General features: G+C 40.6%; 1 protein-coding gene across 1 annotated transcript; it reads left to right on the forward strand.

Moving 5' to 3' along the window:
* Positions 1-240: 240 nt before the first annotated feature.
* Positions 241-5,834, forward strand: SMIM28 (small integral membrane protein 28). The gene is made up of 2 exons (XM_054490253.2): positions 241-519; positions 4,853-5,834. The coding sequence occupies exons 1-2, from the start codon at positions 409-411 to the stop codon at positions 5,195-5,197; spliced, it is 456 nt and encodes a 151-aa protein (XP_054346228.2). The 5' UTR covers positions 241-408; the 3' UTR covers positions 5,198-5,834.
* The last annotated feature ends 11,932 nt before the right edge of the window (positions 5,835-17,766 follow it).

Consider the following 17,766-nt stretch of genomic DNA (forward strand, 5'->3'; position numbering starts at 1 on the left):
TTGGTCAGATAGGTCTCTAGAGAGAGGTGTGGTAAGCAAAGGGAAAGGGTCTTATTTACATCCTAAATATAAACAGCTCTTTATTCACTGAGGCCATTCTTTGCACTGTAGTAATGCTGGTGCAGAAAACTCTCTTGTCTGAAATTTATTCCGTATCTGATATCTGATGCCAACCCCTATAGTGATAAAGGCCACAGACACAAATCCAGAGGCACCGAATCTAAACAGTCAGCCCTGAGAGGTCTCTCTGGTTGGTTTCTTTGCCCTGTTGCCATTCATCAGAGGACGAGTTTACCAACAGCCATCAGCCAAGCACATCCAAACTGGATCCAGGCCAAGAGCAAGCAGCATTGTTGAAATCTGGGCAGCAAGGTGGAAGGGTGGCCAGGGCATCAGCTGGATGAAAACATGCGGGGACTGCTGGGCAGCAGCTGGAAGAAGTTTGGACATGCTGGCCGGGGGACATATGAGTGGTTAACCAGCGAGCCCAGCCTGCCTCTCCTGGAGACCCAGCTGCAGGTCTGTACTTAACGACTTAAGTCTTTTCTTCCCCAAAGCATCTTCATCAGTTTTAAAATCCATAATATCTATGGTTTTAGGATCTTAAAATGTAGTGGCAGCATTTTGTCTTACAGCTATAACAAAAATAGGAATTCACTGATTGGCATGGTCTAAAGGGAATAAATTGAAAGTTGCATTTTTTGGACAAGGATATATTCAAGTAGAACTTGGCACAACTGTATCCTAAGAACACTTGATATCTGAAATATGTTGAAGAACACCTGAAAGCAGCAGTCAACAGAGGTGTTACAACAGAAATGCCTCGGTGTTACAACTTTGCTCTTTGCTCAGTAAGCAATGTCTACATATACAAAAATAAGAGCCTCTCTTTGGTCCTGGCTGTGTATTAACCACTGTTCTTAAGTGTTAGCAGAAACCGTGCATCTTACTTCAGGTAAGACAGCAGGGGGTTAAAGAGATTTTGTCTGTCACTAAGAAATGCAGCAGCTGCTTTTGCTTTGTCTGGCAAATCACCAGTGCAGTCTCTGTAGGAGGCAGCATTAAGGACAAATATTTGTACAAACCTAAAACCTAAGAATTAATTTTATAATCAGAGGAGAAATGAGTGACACCGCCGACAACACAAGAAAGAAGGAAATCAAACTATTTTCTTGCTTTCTGGAAAACCAGCTGGTGAGATTAGTATTTAAGTTCTCCAAAATCACATTTTACAGAAAAAATACGTAAATATATATTGATGTGGATATTGAGATATCCTTTAGCAGTTACACCTTTAATTGGACATTTCTTTAAAACATCCCCTGAACAACAAATCCCTTTAGCCAATATAAACATCAGAAAAACATTAAAAGTTAAAAAATAACTTTGAGGCGGGTGAGCAAATTAGGATATTTGACTAAAAAAGACAACCTTTCCACATTAAAAAAAAATCCAATAATTTTAAGCAATATACCATCAATAATTAAATAAGCAAATTAAGGATACTGTAATGAATTTGTCCGATAGCTCTGGGCCTCTCTTAACTGGAAAAGTCCTTTGTCTCAAGAAATTGTCCTAGTTTGCTGTATAAAAGTCTTCTAATGCCACTTGCTACGTGGACAAATTTAACTCAGCCAATGGAATAACTGATTACAGCAGGGACTGTGGTATTTCTCCTTTCCCAAATTTTTGCAACTGGTATTGAGAATACCTTAAGTAGCATAATTATAAACAAAGCGTCTATTACATAAAACCTTTTAAATAGAACATTAAGTATCTCTATATTCTATGCATACTAACTTTCTAGGATATAATAGAGAATTTAAAATTTATGGCCACAACTGATCAGAAACTGTTATCATCCATATTATTGATAGAGAATGAATTAAAAATATATTATGAGAAATGGTCCATGCTTATCAGGGTTTAAGTATTAAAAGAGGTAATAGCCAAAGCTATTATTGAATTATTAAGCTAGTATAAGCTATTAAGCTATTATTTAATCATTAAAAATGTTAAAACATTTTTTGGTGATTCATCTAGAGAGAAAAAGCAAATTATAGTTAAAATGTTCTTACTCCAACTTGATTTCTTCATAATTATAGCAAATTTATGAGTTCATCTACTCTTACAGTTTTTGCAATCAAAGTCCTTATTATGTCACAACAGATTTTAGGTTAATAATTCTGATATCAAAGTAGATTTTATGTAAGAAAACAAGGAATTTAGAGTTTAGAAATTTAACAATCACATACATAAAACATAAGAGACTTTTTCTGAAAATATGTATTTATTAAAATATAAATTTAGTTAAGCCAGATTTTGTTTTCCGGCCTTACCAATAAATTTCTAGATTTCTCCGATTTTCTAGCCTCACCAATAAATTTCTAGATTTCTCTGATTATCTTTAGTATTTTAGGTTTAGTAAACTTGACTGCTCGAGTCACTGAGATATAAATATATAAGTACTATCACCAAGTGCTTTATGCACTTTAATTCATTTACTTGTCATGCTAACCCTTGATAACGGATGTTATTAATTCTATTTTATAGAAGAGAAAGCCTAGGCCCAGAGAAGGCAAGCGAACAGTCCATAGTCACACAGGTGTTAGAACGTCATAGGAATTCAAACACGGAGCTGTCAACCCCCAGAGATGATGCTCTGCTTCTCAAGAACACTATTTTTATGTTCTTCAAGCTAAAATATCTTAATTCATATCTTACCAAGGACAAAATATCTGGAAATATAAATATTAAATAAACCATCTAATTTCAGGTCAAAACCACACACATAGTTGTAAAGTCTTTAGGGAATAACAAAAGATTATACAAACATCTAGCATTATAAAATGCTGGCTAGGGCCGGGCGCAGTGGCTCACGCCTGTAATCTACCAGCACATTGGGAGGCCAAGGTGGGCAGATCATGAGGTCAGGAGATCAAGACCGTCCTGGCTAACACGGTGAAACCCCGTCTATACTAAAAATACAAAAAATTAGCCAGGTATGGTGGCGAGTGCCTGTAGTCCCAGCTACTCGGGAGGCTGAGGCAGGAGAATGGCGTGTACCCGGGAAGTGGAGCTTGCAGTGGGCCAAGATTGTGCCACTGCACTCCAGCCTGGGTGACAGAGCAAGACTCCATCTCTAAATACATAAATAAATAAATAAAATGGTGGCTAGATAAACCAGTCTCCTAAGAAGTCATGACCAGCAAAACATGTGTCCTTTCCACCAAAATCAAAGAGTGAACCTCATCTCTCATAGTTTATTAGGGTTTTTTGTTTTTGTTTTTGTTTTTGAGACAGAGTCTCACTTTGTCGCCCTGGCTGGAGTGAAGTGGCATGATCTTGGCTCACTGCAAGCTCTGCCTCCTGGGTTCAAATGATTGTCTTGCCTCAGCCTCCCCAGTAGCTAGGATTACAGGTGCCCATCACCATGCCCGGCTAATTTTTTTTTGTACTTTTAGTAGAGATGGGGTTTTACCATGTTGGCCAGGCTGGTTTCAAACTCCTGACCTCAAGTGATCCTCCCATCTCAGCCTCCCAAAGTGCTGGGATTACAGGCATGAGCCACTGAGCCTGGCCTGGGTTTTCTTTTAAATAAGTAAGGAGCTTAATATTCTGTTTGCTTATTTTAAACATAATTACAAGGTTTTAAAATATTTTATTTTCCTCCATAGTAGATACAAACATTTACACTTGTTACTATATGCTTTATAAAAGAAACTTTTTAATACTTCATTATTTCTGAGTAGCCTTATTAAAGGCAGTCTGTGCAATTAGGAACAGTATTTTTTTTTAACATTGCTTTCCTACTTTGCTGTTTAAGCATCATTTCATGCCTATTGTATTATTTATGCCATCAGGAGCCATTATCATTTCTGTGAGCTAATATTATAAAATCGATACCTTTTAGGTTGCCCAAGAATTTATCTGTAATTCTTTGTCTTTAAAAAGGTAAAATGTTTTCATATTTATCCTACAAGTTTTACAAAAACAAATTTAAAGAATTTTTAAAATCTCATTCATCATAAGTACCATCAAATCCAAATTCAGTTATTTACATTTGACATGCATGTAATATTTACATGTGCTATGAACACATAATGAGATTTTGTTCTAGAATTAAAGAACTTAAGTGAGTCCCACATGATCCGTTAGTGGCAATAAATCATAATTGGTCTCATTCTAAATAACTACATAAATAGTAAGAATTTTCATTCAAGAAAATGAACAGCGGACCTACCAACTAAAATTTATTTCAATATTTTTACTTTGTGGAAATTTTGTAAGATCTCATCAACATATACTTTTTGACATTCTGAATTCACACTTTATTGTGTAAATTAACATTATTTCATATAGGCTTAAGCTCACTGGTATAAGTAAATAATAGTGATTTTTAGAGTGAGTAATAATGGAAAGAAGAATGAAAGATGAGAGGGAACTTCAGGGCCTTAGAAATGCGAGGCCTTGGCCGGGTGCTGTGGCTCACGCCTGTAATCCCAGCACTTTGGGAGGCCAAGGCAGGCGGATCACTTGAGGTCAGGAGTTTGAGACCAGTCTGGCCAACATGATGAAACCCTGTCTCTACTAAAAATACAAAAATTAGCCAGGCGTAGTGGTGCATGCCTGTAATGCCAGCTACTTGGGAGGCTGAGGCAGGAGAATTGCTTGAACCCTGGGGACGGAGGTTGCAGTGAGCCAAGATTGCGCCATTGCACTCCAGCCTGGGTGACAGAGCAAGACTGTGTCTCAAAAAAAAAAAAAAAAGAAAAAACAGAAAAAAAAAAAACAAACAAATGCGAGGCCTTCTTTCCACATCTCCTAACTAGGCTTCCTTCCCTAACTCCAGGGCACCCAGGGGGTGAGCTCCACCCAAGAGGATGTGGAGCCCTTCCTGTGCATCCTTCTGCCAGCCACCATCCTGCTCTTCCTGGCGTTTCTGCTGTTGTTCCTGTACCGCCGCTGCAAGTCCCCACCGCCCCAGGGGCAGATGTTCAGCATTGACCTACCAGAGCACCCACCTGCAGGAGAGGTGACAGACCTGCCCGGCCTGGCCTGGAGCAGTGAGGACTTCCCCTACTCCCCACTGCCCCCGGAGGCCACTCTCCCCTCCCAGTGTTTACCGCCCTCCTACGAAGAGGCCACCAGAAATCCTCCTGGGGAGGAGGCCCAGGGATGCAGTCCTTCAGTATGAAAAGGGCTCACCTGGACTGGAAGAGCAAAAATAAACTGCTCTTGGGAATCATATAAAACATAGCTCTCCACCTTTAATAGAGCACCCATGAGAAGAGGGAGAAGGGCCCCTAGACCCAAGAAGCTGCTATTCATTGGCCAATCTCTGACAATGGGGCACTTCAGGCTGAGGGCGAAGCTTGGCAAATGCCAATCTGGTTAACCTATCTTCACATTCCTTAGAGGAAAGTTTCCCAGGTTCTTCTAAAGATGACTGCACTCTCCTCAAATGTATAACACTCCTGAGAAAAAAAGGAAAGTTCTATGTGAGTTGAAAAAAAAAAAAACTTAATTACTACTGAGCACAGGAACAGGCTCTGAAGGGCAAGAAAAAAAATTCTGGACCAGCCAAAGGTAACTACTTTTGCCACCAAATAGAACTTTTCTTCCCACACCAGTTTTTCAGGGTTTCATGGTTTGTTTCACTTCTGTATGAATGCTCCAAGATACAGAGAGTTCTAGAAGGAGTAAAAGACATCTCTAGAACTGCAGGGGATAGTTGTGTTGTAAATAACGGTGAAATATATTACAATATTAGCAATGAAAGTGTAGATATTCGCAAACATTTTAGTCATAAAATAATAATAAAGCTGTCCAAAGTTATCTTCTTTGTAGTGTCACCTTGCTTATTTGTCTTCTGATTTGCTTCCTTGAATGGGGGAGGGATGTTGCTTAGTGACATGGGATTGTCTCACACTAGGATATTATGGGTAACCTGACAGTGCTGTGGCAAAAGAGAGAGCTTCTGCTATAACATATTATCTTATTAGATATCACTCTTATTATATAACACTACCATATAATAAGTCACGTATAGCACTGTGACTGAATTTGTAGGCTTCAAGCAACAATGACAGTAGAAATCAGGTTAACATTGGAAAGGAAAGGTCAATATTTTGGATTACATGGTAAAGAAAAAACCATTAGTTCCAATAGGTACCTTATAGCCACATAGTTCAAATTCTTGCTTTATAGACATCAAAACTAGAGCTTAGAGAGGTTAAGTGACTTGCCCAATGTAACGTACCTCGTAAGAGGCAGAGCCAAGAACAGAAGCCTGGCCTCTCTGTCCTGGGCAGAAGCATCTTCCACTGTGCCAGATGTTCTCCCCAGAAAATTGCAAAGGTCAAATTTCAGCCCAGGCTCCTGGAGGATCAGGGCTCTCAGAAGGATTAGCACAGTTGAGAGTGGAATTGATATTGATACAAGATCTCCCTCTGTGATTTTTCTTTTTCTTTCTTGAGACAGGGTCTTGCTCTGTCACCCAGGCTGGAGTGCAGTGGCACAAATACGGCTAACTGCTGCCTTGACCTCCTGGGCTCAAGTGATCCTCCCACTTCAGCCCCCTGAGAGGCTGGGACCATAGGTGTACACCACCATGCCCAGTTAATTTTTTATTTTTATTTTTTTTTATAGAGACAGGATCTTGCCTTCTTGGCCAGGCTAGTCTTAAACTCTTAGGCTTAAGCAGTCCTCCCATCTCAGCCTCCCAAAGTGCTAGAATTACAAGTGTGAGCCACCACGCCTGGCCTCCTCAGTGATTTTTCAAATAAGGAGATATAGGTGGGTATTACCACTTGGGAGGTACATCAAAATACCCATGGAGGTGACAAGGGAAAGCAGGAAGTGACATGTATAGTCTTAAACTCTTTTTCAATGCTAGAATATTTTTGAAAACAATTTTTATTATTTTCACGATGCAAAATTCGAAACTAGACATTGTTTGATGGTTCAAAATGAACAAAAAATGGTGGCTTAAAAAAATCATTTTGGGGCCAGGCATGGTGGCTCACACCTGTAATTCTGGCATTTGGGGAGGCTGAGGTGGGAGGATCTTCTGCCCAGACAACACAGTGAGACACCATTTCTCCAAAAAAAAAAAAAAAAAAAAAAATTCACCAGGTGTGGTGGTGCATACCTGTGGTCTCACCTAGTTGAGAGGCTGAGGTGGGAGGATTGCTTGGGCCCAGGATGTTGAAGCTGCAGAGGGCTGTGATCGTGTCATTGCACTCCAGTGTGGGTGACAGAACTAGACCCTGTCTCAAAAAAAGTCATTTTAGCATGATCACTTTTATACTAGATATGCAATGTGGTAAAGTTTAAAACAACAAAGTAGGCAAAAATAGAATACTTTTAAAAATGTAACCTCATAGAAATAATAGTTGTGGTTTTGAAGACTAAAGCAAAATATAATCTATTTAGGTGAAAATCAATAGGTTTTCTTTTAGGGAAATGGTGCTGACCAATTCTCTAGTGTTCTTTGAAGGAAATAAACAAATGGAAATTCAAGAAGCTCAGCACACAGCCTTCTTCAGAATTTTTTTTTTTTTTGTTACAGAGTCTCACTCTGTCACCCAGGCTGGAGTGCAGTGGTGTGAGCTGGGCTTACTGCAACCTCTGCCTCCCAGGTTCAAGTGATTTTCCTGCGTCAGCCTCCCAAGTAGCTGGAATTACAGGCACGCACCATCACACCTGGCTAATTTTTGTATTTTTAGTAGAGACGGGGTTTCACCATGTTGACCAGGCTGGTCTCAAACTCCTGACCTGACCACCCACCTCAGCCTCCCAAAGTGCTGGGATTACAGGCATGAGCCACCATGCCTGGCCCACAATTTTTTTTTAATCCCAAGAATCTAGTTCTGTGAGAGACCCAGTTGATTGTTTTCCAATTGCCATTCTTCTTTCCTCCTTGCTCACAGAACCCTAATTTGGTTCTGGGATCCTGAGACTACCTGCTTAAGGCAGGCTGGGCCCTTCTAAAACCCTGGGGGTGCAACATGACATTTAATTAGGCGATTTTTAATTCACTCACCAAGGACTGATTTGGTCTTTGGGACCTAAGGGGATACCTACAAGGGAGCAGGGGCTCATTCTAGAAAAGTTTGCCTCACTATTTAAAAATAAACACATGGAAAGAAATCCCCTTGCTGTCTGCTGGATGCGCATCTGTCTGTGATGATGTTGTAGAGCAGCTGAACTAACCCTGCGACTGTCTATATTTTAATGATAGAATACCTTTCCTACCGTTTTTTTGTTTTTTGAGACAGGGCCTTGCTCTGTCTGCCAGGCTGGAGTACAGTGGCACAATCTTGGCTCAGTGCAGCTTCAACCTCCCCAGCTCAAGCCATCCTCCTGCCTCAGGTCCCTGAGGAGCTGGGACTACAGGCATGTGCCACCACACCTGGCTAATTTTTGTATTTTTTGTAGAGATAGGGTTTTGCCACGTTGCTGAGGATGGTCTTGAACACCTTGGCTCAAGTGGTCCACTCACCTCAGCCTCCCAAAGTGCTGCTGGTATTACAGGCATGAGCCACCATACCCAGCCCTTTCCTACTGTTTTAAGCCATTTAAGCCAGGCTTGCTACTTGAAGACAAAAGCATCCCAACTGCTACAATTTCTCTCTCTCTGTGTGTGTGTGTGTGTGTGTGTGTGTGTTTGAGACTGAGTCTCGCTCTGTCACCCAGGCTGGAGTGCAGTGGTGCAATCTCAGCTCACTGCAGCCTCCACCTCCCAAGTTCCAGCGATTCTCCTGCCTCAGCCTCCCAGGTAGCTGGGACTACAGGAACGTGTCACCACGCCCAGCTAATTTTTGTATTTTTAGTAGAGACAGGGTTTCACCATGTTGGCCAAGCTGGTCTCGAACTCCTGACCTCAAGTGAACCGCCTGCCTCAGCCTCCCAAAGTGCTAGAATTACAGGCATGAGCCCCCGCGCCCGGCTGCTACAATTTCTAACTAAGGAGATGCATTGCCATGTTTTAAAATGTTCTGATAAGACATGTAAAATGAGTAACCAATGCTAGGACTCATTAAAAATGTTTTATCAGTGATTTAGGGAAAGAAACACTTTATCTTATGGAACCAAACTGAAGCAGTGAAGCAAATAAACTATAAACCAGAGGTTGCCAGACTATCTGGCCTGCAGAGCAAATCCCACTTGCAACTTGTTTCTGTATATCCTGCAAAACGATTTTTGCATTTTTAAATAGTTGAAAAAACATAAAAAGGAGAATATTTCATGACACATGAAAATTACATAAATTCAAATCTCAGTGTCTAGAAATAAAGTTTTATTAAAAGCAGCCATGTTCACTTGCCTGCGGCTGTTTTCGTGCTATGAGGTTAGAGTTGAGTAGTTGCAACAGAGACTATTTGACGCACAAAGCCTAAAGCAGTTACTGTCTGATCCTTCAGAGAAAAAGTTTGCTGGTGACTGGACACAGTGGCTCATGCCTGTAACCACTTTGGGAGGCTGAGGAGGGAGGATTGCTTGAGGCCAGGAGTTTAAGACTAGCCTGGGGAACATAGCAAGGCCCCCCCCAGCATCTCTACAAAAATTAAAAAAAAAAAATTTTGCTAGCTCTTGGATTTTAACTTTAATTGCATAGTAAAATCACTTGGAGGAAATTTTAGAACTCTGATACCAGGACCCACACAGACCAATTACATAGAAATAGAGCCAGCAGTGGCCAGGTGCGGTGGCTTATGCCTGTAATCCCAGCACTTTGGGAGGCTGAGGCAGGAGGATGACTTGAGCCCAGGAGTTCGAGACCAGCCTAGGCAATATAGTGAGAACCCATCTCTACCAAAAAAAATTTTAATTAAAAAAAAAATAAAAACAAGAAATAGAGCCAGTGATTCTAATATGAAGCCAAGATTGAAAGCAATTACTCTAGGTAATATGAGTGAGCCACAAAATACAGGTGAGTTTCAGTGTGGACAGATTTATGTTAACAGGTTTAGAGAAAATGAGATCTGTATATACAGTTTTGGGCCTTCACTTATAAGCCAACGTTCTCTGTAAACTGTTTCCTGACGCCATCATCCAAACATGCAGCTGCAGCCAATTCAATTCACAAAGCAGGATTTGCAGGCAGAACATGGGGAACAACAGTGTAAACAGTACATCCTTGTTTAAATGTTGACACAACTGGCAAACACAAGTAATCTGGTTGTTAACACTCCAAGAAACAGTGGAGTTGAAGAAAATTCGCAAATAGAGGAATTAAACTGTTAACCACTAAAAAGTATTTTGGGAAAAAATAACTTTAGCAAGAAAAAGTTAAGAATGGGAAATAGAATTAGTGAATAGTATGTGGACATTTCACTAAATGCAACAGTGGACCAGAAAATATCTTTATCATTTTATAAAAAGGAAATGAAGTCTGCTTTCCACCCTGACTTGTAAGGAACTTGGAAGTCATCCTAACAATAAAAAGCTGAACAAACAGAAAAATCAACTCTTCTTAAATCCATTAGAGAACTGAGGTCACAGGACAAACCACTGTCCCCAAAGTTGGAGAGACAGACAGATAGACACAGAGAATCACAACTTACCTGAGCAGAAACCTCCAGGAACCAGCTGGGGGCAGAAAACCTGAACTGTAATTGATGAATTGCTGGAAGCTCTGAGAATTAAAAACTCTAGGGATGCCATTCATAGAGGGCTCCCGCGCTTTTGTGAATATTACCTCCAGGAGCCCTATTAGGTTCTCACAGTGAAAATCAGAGAAAATCCCCTTGTGCTTCTGGCAGGGACGGGAGGAAGCAACCACTTTGAAATGCACCAGAACTTTCTGTTCTTAACACAGCCTGCCCTCAGGAGAATTTATTTTACCAGAGCCTAACTGACCTGGGGGAAGGGAAAATTCCCAGCTTCAGCTCCCACTAGCCTTCCATATGAAGAGGGGAACTACTTGCTCTAGCCCCTCTAGCCCCTCTAGCCCCTCTCAACATCCTGTCCCACCTAAGGAGGGAGGGAAATAATGAGAAGCACCTGTGAAGCTTACAGCCCAGGAGCAGAGGCTTGCTAAAACATGAGACCTAATTAAAGGGCTATAGAATACACCCTTCCCCACACTTTACCTCCACATTACTAAAGGCCTAATTATCAGAGTTCCTTTTACATCATGTCCACTTTTCAACAAGAAATTACAAGGCATACTAAATGGCAAAAGCAAAAACAAACCACAGTTTGAAGAGGCAGAGCATGTATCAGAAGCACACTCAGATAGGGCAGAATGTTGAAATTCTCAGGCCAAAATGTGAAACAACCAGGATTAATATGCTAAGGACTCTAATGGAAAAAGCAGACCACATGCAGGAACAGATGAGTAACATAAGCAGAGAGATGGACATTGCAAGAAAAAAATTAAAAAAAAAATGAAAAAATAAAAAAGTCAAAAATCAAAAAATCAAAAACACTGTAACACAAATGAAGAATGTCTTTGATGGCTTATTAGTAGATGAGACACAGCTGAAGAAAGAATCTCTGAGCATGAGGATTTGTCAATAGAGACTTCCAAAGAAAAGCGAAGAAGAAAACTGAAAAAAGGAACAACATCCGAGAACTGTGGAACAATTACAAATGGTGTTACATACGCATATGAATACCTGAAGGAGAAAGGAAGAGAAAAAATATTTGAAGCAATAATGACTGCAAATGTCTCCAAATTAATGTCAGATACCAAACCACAGATCTGGGAAGCCTGAGAATAAGTAGGATAATTGTCCCAAAACTACATGTAGGCATATCATATTTAAACTGCAGGAAATCAAACAAGGAAAAATCTTGAAGTCAGGGGGAAAAAAGAAACACTACCTGTAGAAGAGCAAAGACAAGAATGACATTCAACTTCTCAGAAACCATGCAAGCAAGTGGAGTAGAATGAAATATTTAAAGTATTGACAGGAAGACAACACCAACTTAGAATTCTGTATTCTACAAAATTATTCTTCAAAAGTGAGGGATAAAGAAAAATTTGCTCACAGGAACAAAAATTGAGGGAATTTGTAAGAGATATTAAAATAAATTCTTCAGAGATAAGGAAAATGACACAGGTCAGAAATTTGGATAAAGGGAGGAAGAGGGCAGGGCGTGGTGGCTCACAGCTGTAATCTCAGCACTTTGGGAGCCTGAGGCAAGAGAATCACTTGAGCCCAGGAGGTCGAGACCAGCCTGGGCAGCAAAGCGAGACCTCATCTCTACAAACTTAAAATTTTTTTAAATGAGGCCAGGTGCGGTGGCTCACACCTGTAATCCCAGCACTTTGGGAGACCAAGTTGGGCAGATCATCTGAGGTCAGGAGTTTGGGACCAGCTTGGTCAAAATGGTGAAACTCCATCTCTACTAAAATTACAAAAATTAGCCAGGCATGGTGATGGGTGCCTGTAATCCCAGCTACTTGAGAGGCTGAGGCAGGAGAATTGCTTAAACTCAGGAGGTAGAGGTTGCAGTGAGCTGAGATTGCACTATTGCACTCCAGCCTGGGCAATGAGAGCAAAACTACATCTCAAAAAAAAAAATTTTTTTTAATAAAAAATAAAAAATGATTCATTGCTTGGGAAATACTCTCTGGATTGATTGATTTCTGGCTGAAAAGTGTTTTAGTTTACGATTTAAGGAAGATGAGGAAAAAATGGGGCATCCTGAACTTGAATAGTATAAAACATGTTTTAGATGACAATTGAATCGTGGTCATCAGAAATATGCTTCTTTCTGGCTGGGCACGGTGGCTCATGTGTATAATCCTAGCACTTTGGGAGGCTGAGGTGGGCAGACGGCTTGAACTCACAAGTTCGAGACCAGCCTGGGCAACATAGCAAAACCCCATCTCTAAAAAAAAAAATACAAAAATTAGCCTGGCATGGTGTTGTGTGCCTATATTCCCAGCTACTGGGGAGGCTGAGGTGAGAGGATGGCTTGAACCAGGGAGGTGGAGGTTTCAGTGAGCCAAGATTGCGCCACTGTACTCCAGCCTGGGTGACAAGAGCAAAACTCCATCTAAAAAAAAAATAAAAACAGCCTGGCATGGTGGTGCACTCCTGTAGTCCCCAGCTACTCGAGAGGCTAAGGTGAGAGGATCGCTTGAGCCCAGGAGCTGGTGATTACAGTGAGCTATGATCGTACCACTGCACTCCAGACTAGGCAACAAAGTGAAACCTTGTCTCAAAAAACAAAACAAAAAAGAAAGGAAGAGGATTACAGAGGGAATAAATAGAGGTAAAGTAATTTTGTGTATGTTCTGTTCTTAATTGATAAAAGTCTTAATTGTTCTAAATAATAACAGCAACAAACTGCTTGATTATGTATGCTTATATATAAGTGAAATACATGACAGCAATAATATAAGAGACAGGAGGGAGGAATTAGGAGAATTTTATTATTATGAAGTACTTGCACTATCTGTGAAGCAGTATATTATTTGAAAGAGGATTTGGAGTAGTTGTAAATATATATTGCAAATTCTAGGCCAACCACTAAAAAATAAGAATAATCGATGTGTTAAGAAATCAGAGAAAATAGAACCATATAAAGTGCTCATTGAAAACCACAAAAGGACTTAGCATGATAGCTCATGCCTGTAATCCCAGCAATTTGGGAGCCTAAGGCAGGAGGACAGCTTGAGGCCAGGAGTTTGAAACCAGCCTGGGCAACAAGGCGATACAACATCTCTACAAAATTTTTTTTTTTAATTAGCCAGGCATGGTGGTGTACACCTGTGGTCCCAGCTACTCAGGAGGCTGAGGTGGGAGGATCACTTGAGCTTGAGCACAGGAGGTTGAAGCTGCATTAAGCCATGATCGTGCCACTGCACTCCAACCTGGGCAACAGAGTGGAAAATCTCTTAAGTCCCACAGTGTTCTTGCTGCTGGGGGGAAGGACTCTGCCATACAGGTAAAATATATTTTCACGTCCTCAATTCCTCAAAGTTTGGGTATTTTGTTTTGTTTTTGAGATGGAGTCTCGCTCTGTCGCCCAGGCTGGAGTGCAGTGGCACAGTCTCGGCTCACTGCAACCTCTGCCTCCTGGGTTCAAGGGATTCTCATGCCTCAGCCTCCCGAATAGCTGGGACTACAGGCATGTGCCACCACGGCCAGATAATTTTTATACTTTTAGTAGAGACGGGGTTTCACCATGTTGGCCAGGATGGTCTCCATCTCTTGACTTCGTGATCCGCCTGCCTCGGCCTCCTAAAGTGCTGGGATTACAGGCGTGGGCCACTGCACCCGGCCCCTCAAAGTTTTTATAAATGCACATAGTTGGATGTTTTGAAGGGCCAATATTTGCATTCTTCGTCTACTGGATTCTGAACAAATTGGAGAAAAAATTAAATATTCTGATTTGAAGCGCTGAATCTTCCTTTCTCTACATTGTTCATTATTTATTTGTTCCTTTATCATATTACTAGGATCTGAGTAATATGATATAATATTATAAAATATACGAAGTATATTTTATATTTTATAAGTTTCACGTGGAGGAAGGAAACCACGAAGGCAAAAGTGCCTTAGGCCCGCAACAGTCACAATGTAGCCCTGGGAAGCAGGTTATCCTGATTCAATGAAAGCAAAATTCAGGCAAGGAAACAAGAAATTGGATGTTTTTTCAGAGAAAATAAGAATTAATTTCTCTTTCCTCCCCAACACACATTCAGTGGTCCTAGCCAGACTTTCATTCCCTTATTTTCTCCCATTTTGCTAATGCCATCATAACAATAAGTTATAAAGTGATGTTAATAAGTTTTCTTCTATATGCAGAATGTATAAGAACATATGTCATTGAATCTTCTTGTCTCTAAATTATTCATTATTTATTTATTCTTTTATCATATTAATAGGATCTACTTCAGAGGTTTATTGGGACTATCCAGTGTTCAAACACACATCTGCCTTAAGGACAGAGCAACTATTGCAAATGGAGTGTCCTCTACATCAAGTGAAGGTCTAAAGGAACTCTAGCTGTGAGAGCAATACAAATGGATTCCAACCTTTCTGTACGTCATCCACAAAGTTCTCATGCCTGGAGAAGCTAATGGGCAGAGGACCAGGAGAGTTCAATTAACGGATCTCAGGGCTTAATGAAATGGCCCAGAGTTTTCATTCACAAAAAACCATACTCACAACTATCATTTATGGGGACACAACATGCAAAATATTGGGCTAAGTGATAACTGGGCATTTCCTCTTAGAATCCTCAAAAATGTACGTGATGAATACCAGCTATTTGTACCAATGAAGAAAGAGATTTGGTGAGGCTGAATCTCGTGCCCAGGGCCAGAAAGTGGCAGAGGTCAGATGGAAACCCATATTCTTACATGTGGGTTTAAGCCAAGCAGAGCACCCTCTTCTGACCTGGTGGAGGGTGGCTGCCCACGTTGAAGGACGCAGGCTACAGATTTTTTGACTGTGGTGAGACTGAAATCATGGCAGTCCAGAAACTGATGCCCAATTCCTGTTCACTGGTATTAAGAATATCCCAACACTTAACACTCTCACAAGTAGAATGAATTGTGTACTAGCCACAAAAAGGGGCATGACTTAGATTGTCCTATACTTTAAGTGAATGTCTAAAGAAACTCTAGCTGTGAAAGCAACATTAATGGATTCCAGCCTATCTGTACCTCATCCATTAAGTCCTAATGCCTGAAGAAGCTAATAATGTTGGCTCATCATGTGAACCTGGAAAAAAAACATATTTCTAAATATTAAATAAGCAAATAATAAAACCAAGTAAAATATAATTTTATATATTTAAATTTATAGTAATGAAAATGATTAGTATAGACTATAAAATAATATCATATAATCCATGTTAATACACAATAGTCTTCCTTAAGTATAAATACAAGCTAAGTATCCAGAGAGTCAACCCCAAAAGTACCACAATGATTGGAAAGGCTAAATCAAGTTTCAGATGGACAGGAGACAGGGATAGTCATCTAAATTAGTGTTCTTCGAGGCATGGTCCATGAACTGATGCTGACTCACAAGCTACTTGTTGACAGTCTGAGATAAGATAATAAGAGAAGTTGAGAGTAAGCATTTATTACTAAAATACCAGGGGTTCCATCTAAGTCCCATGGCTCACCAAACAGAAAGCCAATCACTGAAACAAGTATTGGCAGGGAAGAAGTCTTTATTCAGGTGCTGGAGCTGAAGAGATGAGAGATCTGTCTCAAATCCCCAACCAACTAAAATTAGGGGTATATATAGCAGGGAAGAAATATAACTATGTGTGGGAAAACAGGAGTTAGGAAGGGGTAAGGAAGAGGAGTTGGTTAACAAGAGGCAAGTGGTCGGTTAGACAATTATGAAGGGTAAGGGGTCTGGCCTCACTGGCCTGATGCAATGATGCAATGATCTTGTAAGTTTCAGTTCCTTGATACTATCTGGGAGGCCTGATGGTTGGTTTCCTGAGAAAGGAACTCAAATAAGACAAAGATAACTTTCTAAAGTTTTAAGACTGGGCCAATTTCTATGTTTATTCAAAAGAAACCATGAACATCAGTTCTATGGCACAGTTGGGCTGGTTTCATGTTTAGAGACATTTATAGCAACTTATTTTTTACAAAATCCATGCATGTGATCAGTGGACTCATCTCACTGATGATATACTGATATACTGATGGTATAGACCAATTAAATCACTACAGAACTTGTGGGTTCAGTAGCCTATAGTATGAGCTGCACATGGTCCTGTGCAGTAGACACTCATGTTGGTTTAACATGAACTAGAAATTTAAAAAATTATATAAAGGATCCTTCGTTGCAGATAGCTTGAGAGGCACTGATCTAGAAGATGAGATGTTCCAGGCATTACTACTAAACCTCTTCTCCATGGTAGTGGATTTTTTTTTTAACAGGGTCTTGGTCTATCACCAAAGCTCGAGTGCAGTGGTGTGATCATGGCTCATTGCATCCTTGACCTCCAGGGCTCAAGTGATCTTCCCGCCTCAGCCCCACTAGTAGTTAGGACTATAGGCTCAGCCACCATGCCCAGTTAATTTTTTTAAAAAAATTTTTTTGTAGAGACATGGTCTCATTATGTTGCTCAGGCTGGTATCAAACTCCTGGGCTCAAGTGATCCTCCTGTCTCAGCCTCTTAAAGTGCTGGGATTGCAGGTATGAGCCAACACACATGACCTTGGAGGCAATTTTTAATCTGTTACTTATCTCTTCTGTGCCTGGGTCTCATTGCGCACATGTAGACACTCAACTATAGAACAACCTGGGGAGACCATTATGCAGGACTTACGAGCAGGCTGAGAACTGACTAGTTTGCAGATCTGTTAAAGATGCAGGCAGAGGACTCTTCTGGGAAGTTGGACACTGAACCTCTGTAACACCTACATTCTCAAAGTCATTAGGGAGTCAAGTCCAATTCCTACTAATTCTTTAATTTATCTTAGTAAAGAAATAATGCAGGCCAAGCATGGTGGCTCACACCTGTAATCCCAGCACTTTGAGAGGCTGAGGCTGGAGGATCACTTCAGGCCAGGAGTTAAAGACCCCATTGCTAAAAGAAATTTTTAAAGAAATTGCCAGCCATGGTGGTGTGCGCCTATAGTCCCAGCTACTCTGAAGGCTGAGATGGGAGGACTGCTTGAGCCCAGGATCACGCCACTGCACTCCAGCCTGGGTGATACAGCAAGACCCTATTTCTAAAAAGAAAAGAAAAGAAAAAGAAAAAAAGACAGGAAGAATACAATAATTCTACTGCAACAGTGAAAACCCCACATGTAATAGTTCA

Source organism: Pongo pygmaeus, chromosome 5 (genome assembly GCF_028885625.2).
Source record: "Pongo pygmaeus isolate AG05252 chromosome 5, NHGRI_mPonPyg2-v2.0_pri, whole genome shotgun sequence".
NCBI lineage: Eukaryota > Metazoa > Chordata > Mammalia > Primates > Hominidae > Pongo > Pongo pygmaeus.

Coding starts and splice junctions, on each gene's coding strand:
- SMIM28 (XM_054490253.2), top strand. CDS start 409: ATGCGGGGACTGCTGGGCAGCAGCTGGAAGAAGTTTGGACATGCTGGC. Junction 520..4,852: donor TCCTGGAGACCCAGCTGCAG/GTCTGTACTTAA, acceptor CCCTAACTCCAG/GGCACCCAGGGGGTGAGCTC.